Source organism: Tupaia chinensis, unplaced genomic scaffold (assembly GCF_000334495.1).
Source record: "Tupaia chinensis unplaced genomic scaffold, TupChi_1.0 Scaffold000197_1, whole genome shotgun sequence".
Lineage (NCBI taxonomy): Eukaryota > Metazoa > Chordata > Mammalia > Scandentia > Tupaiidae > Tupaia > Tupaia belangeri.
Window position 1 is genome coordinate 3,259,152 of NW_006159672.1, and position 12,500 is coordinate 3,271,651.

Below are 12,500 nucleotides of genomic sequence, written 5' to 3' on the forward strand. Positions count from 1 at the left end.
AAGACAGCATGGGAAAGAAAAATAGAAAGAAAAAAAGAAAGAAAAAGAGAATTCTAGGTATTTTTGAAAGGGTTTCACCATATCACCATTCTCCTGTGCCAGCCTTCCAGCTAGCTGGGACCACAAGTGCACGCTCTTACACCTCGCCAGTTCAGTGTAGGCCGGGAACCAAACCTGGGCCTTGCAGGTGACCTCGGCCATGGTGCAGTGGTGCCCTCCTGCTTATGCCACTGTGACTGGGACCAGGGTTTCGTTTCATGTGATGAAAATGTTTCTGAATTAAATTTATGGTTGCCCAACTTGTAAAAAATACTGAAACCCACTCAATTGTTCACTTTGGGTTAATTTTATTGTACTTGAATTATACCCGAAGAAGAAACAAATATTTGAAGTTAAAGTAACAGTTCTCATCTGAATTAGAATATATTTATTGAGTCATCAGAGAAGTCATGATGCATTTTTGCATACAAAAACATGAAAAAGTACGTCATGACTTTCCCAATGGCCCAATCTCAGGTATACCTGCACCGAGGAAGATCGTTTTCGAAGTCTGAATGCTATGTTTCTAGTAGTCACATGAAGGCACAGAATGAACAAGACAGAATCCAGCTATGGGGGAAGGGCTCGCTGAAGGGAACAGATTCCTATGTACGGAGAATCACTTGTTTCCCAACATTATTGTCCTTTACAATCTCCATGCAACATTTTTAACTTCTGATTTTTCAGGGTGAATAAAGAAAAGGAATATTCAAAGACAGAGCCTTTAGAGACATCACCAAGATTAATATAAATTCTGGAATCCCCAAAAGCATAGTCCTTACCCACAACATACTGTATCACATGTCGTGTAAAGCAGCCCCGTTTCACATGAAAGCCCGCAGATTCCAAGTTGTACTGTATGTTCCTCTGACCTCCCCCTTCCCATGCCCAGCCCTCAGGCCTTGGCAGCCCTCCACCCAGCCCCAGCCTATTCCCTCCAAATGCCCCTCCTCTGGCTTAGACCCCTCCCTTGGCCTGGAAATCCCCAGCACCCCCACCCCCAACATCCAGGGGTGCACCTCTGCACCATCTCTCCAGGGGCTCTTCTGCCTAGAAAATCCTGTGGCGCTTTACCTTTCCTCTTCTCATAGAACTTAGCACCTTTTTCATTATAATTATTTCATTAACATCTTCCCCATATCCTGTTTCATTCTCATAAGACTGAGTCAGCACGATTGCAAATGTGGCTTCTTTAACAGATATTTGCCAAGTCCTGTCCAGATACCAGGCGCCATGCCGCCTGGATGAAGACTCAGTTGCTTCCCTTGGCAAAGAATACCCTGCTGAGTGGGCAAGGGTAGTCACCCCAGCCTAGGTATGCCAACCATGAGCATCTAGAAAGCCTAGGCAGTTTCCCTCCCTCTGAATTACCTTCAGTGCCCAAGTGAGTACCTGGCCCAGGCGGGCATCAGGCAAGCACTGAAAGGCAAATTCCAAACCATGTTGACAGTAGGCTTCGACATCACATCACAGCTTATGATGAGACACTATGTTCATCTTTAAGATCCTTCCAGGCAGCTGGTATTTTCCAAGCATGTAAGAAAGGAGTAATGGGACCAGCAGATGGTGTAATGGTTACATCACTGGGCTCCCTCATAGTCAACTGTAGTTCGAGTCCTGGGCCTGGAGGCTTGAAGTTCACATGGAGCACATGTAAGTATGTGCCCAAAGTCCTGAGAGGAGAATGGAGAAGAAGGGATTGTGATGTGGCCACCCCCTTGGAGGGATGATTTCTTGCTTTCTGTTTCTGTCTCTCTATAGCAAAAAATCTCTCTACAAAAGTTAAATAAAAATGAATAAATAAAAAGAAAGGTGTAGCATAGATGGGAGCTGAATTTGGGATAGTGAGGAAGAGGAGTGGATGCAGGGCTCAGCACCAAGCAGAGCCCAGGGCCTGTCCTTGGACTTATAAATACAGGATGTGACATGTGTGGTCCCTCCAGACAGAAGCTGCAGGGGACCCCCTGAGGCTGCAGCCCCCACACCTGTATATGGCAGTGGCAGTCAAATCACTCTTACAGTATCCACACTAAGTTAACTTTTAAAAGATTCACTGCTTCAACCTATGACAAGATGTAAAGCAAAGGTACAATGTTTTTACTCTGGGATATGCCACAGTCTCCAGCCAAGAATGTCATCAAAGGGACCAGCAGTTAGCGTAATGGCTCTGTCACTGGACTCCCACATAGTCAACCACGGTTCAAGTTCTGGACCTGGTGGCTCAGACTCATGTCGGGCGCCTGTGTATTCATGCCCAAGATCCCAAGAGGAGAATAGAGGAGAAGGGATTGTGGCGTGGCCATCCCCCCTGGGGGGTGATTTCTCGCTTTTTGTCTCTCTGTCTGTCTTTCTGGTGAGTGCACGTGCCCAATAGCAAAAAATTTCTCTCCAAAAAAAGAAAAAGGAAAAAAAAAAAAAAGAATGTCATCAAACAGCCATCTCTGCCACCTACTATCATCAAGGTCCTTCAATCACAAGAACACCACAGGGGCCACGGCCCTTGGCATGAGTGCCTACTGGGAAGGCCTAAAGGTCACATGGGATGTTTCTGTATTGGGAACATGTTCACTAGCAAAAGCACTGAGGTGATCTTCCAAACCAGGGATGAAGGACTGCTATCACCCAAGCTCTGCCTGGATCATAGATCTGAACACATGCATTCACCCATTTGGTGAGGACTATGGCATCATGAGCCATGGCCCCTCCATTCTCAGGACCGAGCCAAGAAGGGCCAGAGGGGTGATTCCAGTCAAGGGCCTTCTCTTGGGAAGATAAAAGGCAGTGAAAGGTGGAGACAAAATCGGGCAGAATCCTCCCAGATCTAGCCACCTAGATTTCCTGACACGGCTTCCTCAGTGGTCATCGGAGACCTAGAAGGGATTGGGTTGCAGAGAGATCCTCCAGGGAATGGGATTTCCACATGTGGATGACGTAAGAAAGGATACCTCAGAAGGGCAGGAAGAGGCTTGAAAAGAGAAAAAAGAAAGAAAGAAACCCATGCCCCTGCAGAACCTTTCAGGAATGTTGCTCCGAAGATGATTTACACCAATGCTTACCAAGATCTGCGGCGGTCTATTGTCTCAATGGGAGTTTCTGTATTTAAAATTTAACACACTCTGTAATGAGTCTTCTAGAGCATATGTACCATTCCACATGTACTCAAATCCCTTGTGAAACCAAGTTATTCCATATGCTCATTAAGAGCATTTGAAAACTTCTATTTTTTTAGAGTAGCAAACAGTCCACATCACTGACTAATAAACTTCTATTTTGTTGTTACTGTTTTATTTAAAAACCAGTCTGATAGAAGAAAGTTAGATTGTACTTGTTTTACTTTTTCAATAAACAAATATAAAAGGGCTAACTGATTCCAATGAAACTTTTTTTTAAAACACTTTTTCTCAGGCTGTGCATTTGTGATCCAAGCCTCAGTGCAGAACGAATGCATATGGACAGGTCAAAAGAACTTCCAAAAACGAAGGCGTCAGAGGAAGCCATGAGCAGGCCTTCACTCCAGCCTTATCACCGATGCAGCACCACACGCGCCAGCGCAAAACGCTCTATATCAGTTTCCAGCCTTGGGCTGTGAGCATCCTGCTGTATGTCCAGCCAAACTGATGTGGTGGGGGAGGCTTGTGATTTACAAGACAAAAAGACAAAAAGTGGCAATGTTTGGTTCTTGTTCTTGTTTCTCCAGTACCATAGAGTGATCTGTTACAACTCCTCTTTGGCCCTGAAAGAACCACACGCTTCCCTTTAAAGTTCTCCCCACAGTGTTCCTTCTGATCCTTTCCCTGGTCTCCACAGTTCAACCTGTGGAAGTCTCACTCAGGTAACTTTAATGATGTACCTTATAATCCCTGCTGCTTTCTATATTTCAGTCGGTCACTTTCTTTTTGTTGTGCTTTTCAACGGCTGGCTGTTCACTTCTCCACAACCCACCACCACCTCCCATACCTTCCCAAGAAGCACTTCCTCACTATTTGGAAACTCAAAATAGAAATCCCAAATGTGATCCTTTTCTATCTCATGACTCTCTTCCCTGAGCCTCTCCCTCATCCCCTGCCCACTAAGTGCTGCCACAAGGGTGGGTGGAAAAGCAGGACCCAGCCTCTGCCTGCCAGGGCTTAGTGAAAGGAGGCTGGACCTGCCTCCACCATCCACATCCCAACAATTACTAAGTGAAACCTGGGTGACCCTTTTGTCCTTTGGGGAAGATGAATGGCCATCTCCTCTTTGCTACGTTTTGTCAGCTTTGGTGCTGAAGAGTCAATACCTTCACCTTGACATGGAAACTTCGTGATTTATCAGTTCACTTCTCCTTCTGGGTTAGCGTGGCCCCGACTAGTGCAGCCAATCGGGGTGCAGGGAGCAGACTTGGTCACAGCCACTCGGAAAACAACCAAAGCCCCCTCTGATGACAGACAAATGTGTCTTGTTAGCAACAGCCCAAAAGCGCTTGACTTGTACTAATAACAAAAAGGCCATGCTGGTCACCGTGGGTCTAAAGACGAAGCACCCTGTCACCAGCCTGGTTGGGAAATTAGCAAATAATGTTCTTTTCCTTGATAAATGGGTGACAGCTCCCTCTCACCAATCATTTTTAACATTTTGATGCATGCCTATGATCCCACTGGAGGAGCAGAAAAGTTTACTGGCCCTCAATTTTCAGATGATGAATGGAACTCTCTAAATGTGCGATTTCTGTATGAGGTATAGTTCATTTTAAGCAATTCTAGTAAATGGGTGTCACTGATTAGGACAAATAGTCTACTTGTGCAATAGCACAAACGGTGTGTCTCATTCTCCTGGCCTCCTCTGAGACAGGAAAGAGAGGGGACAGCAGTGACCCTGGGAGCCCCCACGGCACCACTTTTTAAAGGGACACATTATTGAATCTCACTTCTAGCACCCACTTAGCATGCTGGCAGATTAACTGATTGTTGTTTGCTTTAATAATGTGTTACAGCAGTGGGAAGGACACCAGGTAGGCATCCCCCTTCTTCCTTTGTGGCTCTGCCTACAGGACCCTGGGCCCCTGAAAATGATGCCAACCACAGCAGTTGGTCACTCCCAGGTGAAGGGGGCTGAGGCAGGGATGCACACCTGTGGCATGGCCATCTACCCTGGGGTGTGATTTCTCACTTTCCTTCTCACTGTCTCTGTCTCTCTTTCCTTGGCAAGTACACATAGCCTAACAAAAAAACTCAAAAAAAAAAAAAAAAAAAAAAAAAAAAAGCACCCTTTGCCATCCATATTTAAATAAATGACAAAGTCAAAAGGAGCGTTTGGAAGAGAAACTGAACTGAGTTATGCATTATCCAGAAAATTATCCCAATTCTGGGCAGGTCTAGAGAGAGCGTGAATTGTAAATGCAGGCTCCAAGCTATTCTCCCAAAGAAACTAACTTGACATAAAAGCAAAGCTGTCTAAAGGTGTCTATCTTCCAGGGGGTTCTCGTGGACTATGGTGGGACAGAGTTTCTCGACATCCTCAAACTGCCAAGTTGGAACCAGTGTGACCAGTGTGGGCATAGAAGCAGTAGCGGCCTATCAGTAGCTGGAGCTGCTGGGCCTTACTGCTGGGACAGTGAAGAGCCATCAACTACACTGAGCTGTTTTCCCACCCAGGATGAAACCACATGTTTCTTACTCAGTCCACATTTGTGGTTAAAAATTTATAATTGAAATAATCAGGTGGTTTACATTTAAGAAAGGCATGAGCATTTAGTTTAGCATAGTAAATTTAAAAAGTATAATTTGTAGGAGGCGATGAAGAATCATTTGCTCTGAGGAACTTAATCTGTTTGAGAAGCCTAGGACAGAGCTCACTGGTGCTGGCTGTGGTTGGAGGGCAATACGGAGTTCATGCTGCTGACAAAACTGCAGCTGATGGACACAAAAGATCTTCAAAACATTTCAGAAATATATATGCTTTCCCGGGGGGTGGGGGGGACACCTGCCAGATAACCTGGTGGGAAACCGTCATCCCATGGGTGCCAGGAGAACACGAGGAGGACAGAGTCACTGCCCTTTTGACATTTAAAAAGCACAAACTGACTTTAAAAAGAGAGGGAAAGAAAAAAGAAAAACACAAATACTATTGATATATCAGAAAGAACACAAACTGTTAGCAATTACAGATTGAGTAATGATTTCATAAGCCTGAAATTGAATGCATGTTTTTGTGCAAAAAAAAAAAATAATCATTTTTATGTTCCCATCTAGCAAATACATCACAGACCTGGGACAGGTCCAGGTACTTGTGACTTTAAAAAGAGAGGGAAAGAAAAAAGAAAAACACAAATACTATTGATATATCAGAAAGAACACAAACTGTTAGCAATTACAGATTGAGTAATGATTTCATAAGCCTGAAATTGAATGCATGTTTTTGTGCAAAAAAAAAAAAATAATCATTTTTATGTTCCCATCTAGCAAATACATCACAGACCTGGGACAGGTCCAGGTACTTGGCCATCAAGCACTCTCTCTGTCCTCTTTCGACATGTTTACTATCCTCTGCCAATATCTTGTTTAGTAACTGCGTTCAGTATGTCACAGACATGGTGACTCCCAGTAATTTGTGATCATTTCTTTAACTGAGCAAAAGGAATCTCTAAGATGCGGGTAGGTCATCCAAACATTTGGGTACAAGAGATCAACAGTAAAAGCCCCTCATGGCGTCTCTGATGTCCCCTAACCAGACTGGAAGTGAAGCCACCACCTACTGGCCTCCATTCTTTTGTTTAATAGGAAACTCTTCTGCCAAATGGACGTTTCAAGAAAACAGTAACACACACATTCGTGCCATAATGTTTCACACTTGAAAACGTGTCCGTAAAAGTAGTTTTCGCGATAACATAATTTCAATTAGGAGCATACAAATTCCAATCTGTCTTAATCAAATAACACCGTAATGCTTATATTCTAATTAAAAAATAATTTCTTTTATTACTCTTAACAGTTTGATGTGAAATTATGAATGTGAAACTGCTCAATTTGCCTACACGGTGAGTTTCTCAGGTAGGATATTCTGGGACTATTTTAATTATTATTAAACAAGCAAATGGTACACTATTAGACAAATATTAAAACAAGCATTGCACTCAGTTATTAATTTGCACTATTCACTTTTAAATGTAGCAAATATCTCATTAATTTAATTTTAGGTGCCCACCAGTTTATATTGCATTTTACAGTCTAGAAGGCAATTTACTATTAACTGGCAATTACATACAGAGTGATTGTTAATTCTGCTCCTAAGTGCTAGCCGCTTGAAAATTGTTCTCTCTCTCTAATTTTTGACCTTCTTACAACAGGGGTGAGGCACATTGGGAATACAAAGAACTAGTATGGAAGCGCTGGACATGTCATTTGTGACTCATTCTTTTAATTCACCGTGCTAATCAACTGAACTGCCACAGCCTCCCAAGGTAATTGTGTCTTTATAGTAGTTGAAAGCAGCAGGCAAAAGGGCCTGGATGGATGGGGCTTGGCCTGCCTTCCCCTTCCCAGGGTGGGTTAACTGCAGAGAGCACCCACTCTGGGTTGACTAATAGGGTCTGGTTCTGAAAAATCTGGTGTTTCTCAGATCACTGTAAACAGATCATTGAGGCCTTTTGCAAAGTCCCTCCCAGTCTCTGGCAGGCAGGCAGCCCCCTCCTCTGAGCACAGGTTCATTATCCCTGGCCTGGCTGCCCCATAGCCAGCCTCATGCCGGGAAGGTTAAATGTGAGGGTGTCCCAGCAGCCTCCGGGGCTGGGGGACACTGATGGGAACCAGACGCTCAGGGGGACGGTGCTATGTCGTGACAGTCAGAGGGGCTGGCTCAGTTTTCAGCAGGGACTGCAATTCCCGGTGATTACCTCATTGTCCCCATCAATTTCAGGCCAATGCAAATCAGACAGAAGCTTCCAGGTCAGACAGGTTACGACCCCACCTTCCCTCTGCTCCCTGAGATCGCAGAGCCCCATATCCCTTACAGCTCGTTTGAAATGTATATTCCCGTTAATGATTGGGGTGTGGGGGGAGGCCATAAATTAACCTCCAGCCAGGGAAGGCTAAGCTCACTGAATAGCTTCATTGAAAGCATCCACTGATGGGACAAATGTCTTAGTAGAGGAAGTCCCCCAAGCCTTGGGGAGCTAGGACCTTGAACTTGTGGCCTGAGAAGTCCAATCAATCCTGGACTGAGCATAGTGTCCATTTCTTTTTTCTGAAATGGAAATGAGAGGTGGGTGTTTTGACAAGCCAGGTGGAAGCTGGAACTAATTTGGGGTATGCAGCTGACCTTGTGAGGAGAAAGAACACGTCAAACACCTGGAGAGGATACCTTTGGCCAAGAAGGGGACACTACTATTGCAAATTCCCTGTAGAATCGCTGCCATGTGACACCTGCCAGCCAGTGACAGGTGGCCCCGCCCAACCAAACTATCAATAGACTTTCTTTTTCTGTTTGAGAAAGATCTTTGCCACAGAATGTGTGCACACACTGAAGACAGAGAGAGAGACAGAAAGAAAGTGAGAAATCACCACCCAGGGGGTATAACCACACCGCAATCCCTTCTCCTCTATTCTCTTCTTGGGATCTTGGGCATGCACACACACTCACCTGGCATGAGTTTCAGCTGCCAGGTCCAGTACTCAAACCATGGCAAACACATTTGCATCTGTTTGCAGACGCTTAGCCCAAGACCTTTCTTTGCAGCAGTAGGGACAGAATCCTGAGCAAACAACAGGCAGAGCAGAAAAGGAAGAGATCTGGACCTTTCTGTAATTTCTTGTCTCAGAAAAAGGTCCACTCCTGGGGGACCAGCAGGTGGCATGGTGGTTAAGGCACTGGACACTCCCACATGGCCGGCCACGGTTCGAGTCCTGGACCTGGTGGCTTGCTTTCTCACTTTCCTTCTCTCTCTCTCTCTGTCTCTCTCTCTAGTCAAATTAAAATAAGTGAATGAATAAGTAAAATTGAATAAAGAATTGTTGGGGGGAAAAAAAGAAAAAAAAATGCTCCAGGGACCAGCAGTTAGTATAATGGCTATGTCGCTGAACTCCCATGTAGCTGAATGCGGTTTGAGTACCGGACCTGGCGGCTTAAACTCACACTGGGCATGTGTGCATGTATGCCCAAGATCCCGAGAGGAGAATGGAAGAGAAGGGATTGCGGCGTGGCCATCCCCCCTGGGGGGTGACTTCTTGCTTTCTGTCTCTCTGTCTCTGTCTTGTCTTTCTGCACACGCCCTATAGCAAAAACCTCAACAACAAAAAAAAATCTCCACTCCTAACAGTCATGCAAATTTCCCCACTAAAAGTCTGTGTGGGACTAGCCGGTGGCACAGTGGTAACGCAGCACCCTGCGACACTGTGCCTGTACGGGAAGACCCAGGGTTTGCAGCCTGAGGCTTCCTTGTACGTGGGCAGTATGCACATGTGTGCCCGCGATCCAGGCTGGCTGAGGCTGGGGTGTACAGCTATGTAAAGACACTACTGGGGATGCCTGTCTTGCTCTCCAGTTTTCTCTCTCTCAAGAAATATTTTTAACATATCATGTATTTTTTTAAAGCCCACATATGCAAAGACCTAAATTCACAAAACAATTATTTTGAAAATATCCACTAAAAATTTCAGCAGAGAATGGTCAGACAGGTTGATGTGGGAATAGTAGTTTATTCATCCACGTTTTTGCAGAAATAGTCAGTCTTGCCATGTGCTCACTTCAGTGCCACAAAGCAAACCAGGGCCACGTGGGAGACTCATGAGCCACATAGGATCTTGTCCCTTGACAGGTGTCTGTTGCACATAAGTACCAGTCTGTGGCTCACAAGCAAACCATCAATGTCCCCACCTCTAAGGAGCATAGGACTCCCAAGGACCCAGCAGAAGGTCAACCTCAGCAATTTTCCACAGAAGATGCTATTCACTGAGGGCCTGCCGTGTGGTGCTGCATGGAAGTTATCCCTGAGCCTCACCAAGACTGCATAAGGTAGAACAGAAAAGAAGTTAAAACAGGATGAAAGCATGTGTCTAGGTCCCATGGCCAACATCCAGCACAGCAGAGCCAGACTGGATGCAAACCCTGGATCTTTGCAGAGTTCTTGCTGCTAGAGCCCGAAATTCATGGGTCAGAGACTCAGATGTGTGGTACCCACACCAGCATATGTGTGTGGGCATGGCAATGTCTCAGCCCTGAAAATGGCCCTACAGCTATCAGGCCAGAGAGACGCCACCAGGCACAAAGAGGAATTATGATTTCTTGCCTCTCCCAGGGACCTGGACCCCATAGCAGCTGTACTTTTCTACATAGCAAAGGCACTTTTTCCCCCCAGTATATGTGTATTTAAAACATACCCGAGTTTTTATAACCCCATTTGAATATATCTTCTTTAATATACTGGGGGGGTCCCCAAAATTGGCAGAGTCACCCTCTCTCAATCTCTGGGTCTTACAAGGAGACCAAGAGCATCAGGACCTGAGAAGTGGGCCAGGGAAAATGAGCCCCATTAGCTTTTTCCTATGCCCCCTTCCCCCTGTGGTCCCTCAGCACTTCTGGGCTCCTTGTCCTTTGTGGCTGGTGCCACAGGAGGCAACGGCTCCTCATGTGGGGCAAGTCCACCTCTCCCACCCTGACCATGAGGCGGTGTGCTGAGCTGCTGAAGGGCTGGTGCCTCTGGGAACAGCAGCCCTGGCTCTCTGTGAAGACCCAATCCAGGAACATCCCTGGGGTAAGACTGAGCCTCATGCTCATTAAGTTGAGTAATGTCTGCTACTCCTTTGAACCTCAGAGTGGAAGGGACCTCAGCATCCTCCAGGTTACCCACTCTCTGGACAGAGGAGAGGACTGCGACCCCACAGGAGATCAGATCTACCCCCAGAGCATCCTTCAGGTGGTGACAGAGCAGGCCTCGATGCCCAGTGCCACCAGCCCAGACTCCAGCAGTGAACCCCACACTGTCCTGAGATACCAGATTGCAGTCACCCAGTCACTGCACAAGCAGGTTAAGGCCACAAATATTCAACAAATAGCCATCCCTTTCCCTTCACTGGGTTTTGGCAGGTGCTGTCCGTATTAAAAAGATTTCTCAAATATTACAGATCTTGGAGTTGGCTACGATTAGAAATCACAGTGCATACATGCCTTATGCTAAAGTTTACGTCTGTCACTTCTTCATACCAATCTCAGATAAATCGGATTATACACTCATGAGAGTGAAGCATTACATAAAACAACTTTAAGACAAGTTTGCATAACTTCTTAGGCCAGCCTTTCTGCTGACGTGAGTTTGTCAGAGAATGCTGATCCCCTTTAAGAAGCACTATCAGGTAGAGTTGAAGACCCCAGATCAGAGCAAGAAAGACCTGGCTTACCCTGGAGGCCTCTTGTTGCTGTGTGTGTGTCCCAGGCATGTGACTTCACCTCCTCTCTGAGCCTCAGACTATGCCCAAGAACAACAGCAAGATCGCAGGGCAGAGGCACAGAGTAATGGGATGTGTACCAAGCTGTGCCTCACACAGAACCAGGTATATGGAGCAGCTCTGATAGAGGCTGGGCCTTCCTGGTGTGAGCCACCTTCCCTAACCCCACAACTGTGTTTTACAGGTGAGAAGGCTCAGACCCACAGGAGGAGGAGGAGAGATGCCCAAGGTCACGTGGCCACCAGGGCTACCCTATTCAGGGCATCATGTGCCTTCTTGGACAAAGACACAGAAATCGTGTGCCTGACTACCTGACCCATAGGCCGAGGGGGCTTTGACCACTGTCCTTGCAGACCCTGCACTTCTCTACGCAGTCCCAAAGTGCCCTCATGAAAGTCTCTTCCTGTTGGAGAGGAGGCATCCACACTTTCCCGTAGAACTTGGAAATGTGAACTCACCGGTGTAGACAAAGCGCCCAGGAGCACCTTTGCAGAACTGCTTGGATTTGTAGGAGAGGGTGACTTCAACAACTCCAGGAATGTGCCGTGGTGGGGTCTGAACTCGGATGGCGTGAGGAGTTATCAGCTACAAAAACCATACAGTGAACAGGCGTTCAGCGGCGCTGGCTGTGAGAGGCGGACACTTGCCAGTTGGATATAATTACCAAAATGAGCACAAATTGGACCATCGTCTCAGAATGCTCCCTCCTAGCTGTCACCCAGAGACTCAGGACCTACAGTGTTCTTTAAGAAAAATATCTGCAAATGATCCTGGGTTTTAGTTTGCAGGAAAGGCCACAGGGCATCATTCATATGAAAATTGCCACCATATGTCTCCTTAAACCTGCTTCTAGTAATTCTAACACTAATTGTTCCAGTGTAGTGGGGGATCTCCAATAGCAGGTTTTAAACCCAAGAATTACAGGGTTGAGGCTGTTCCGCACTTGCCCACGGGAGAAAGCCCCTGCCCCTGATGAACCATTCATTGAAAGGGGATTGTGCAATAGGGTTCCTGGTGTCAATACTCTATTGACAGCCTGTCAGACCA

The 12,500-nt window shown here is 46.1% G+C and overlaps 1 protein-coding gene across 11 annotated transcripts in view; it reads right to left on the reverse strand.

Moving 5' to 3' along the window:
• Positions 1-12,500, reverse strand: part of EBF3 (EBF transcription factor 3) — a gene marked incomplete at its 5' end in the record, with an annotated part of 139,929 nt that overhangs the window by 22,174 nt on the left and 105,255 nt on the right. For all 11 annotated transcript variants that reach the window (XM_027771232.1, XM_027771230.1, XM_027771226.1 and 8 more), the window contains 1 exon segment: positions 11,912-12,038. In XM_027771232.1, the coding sequence (XP_027627033.1) occupies positions 11,912-12,038 (127 nt within the window).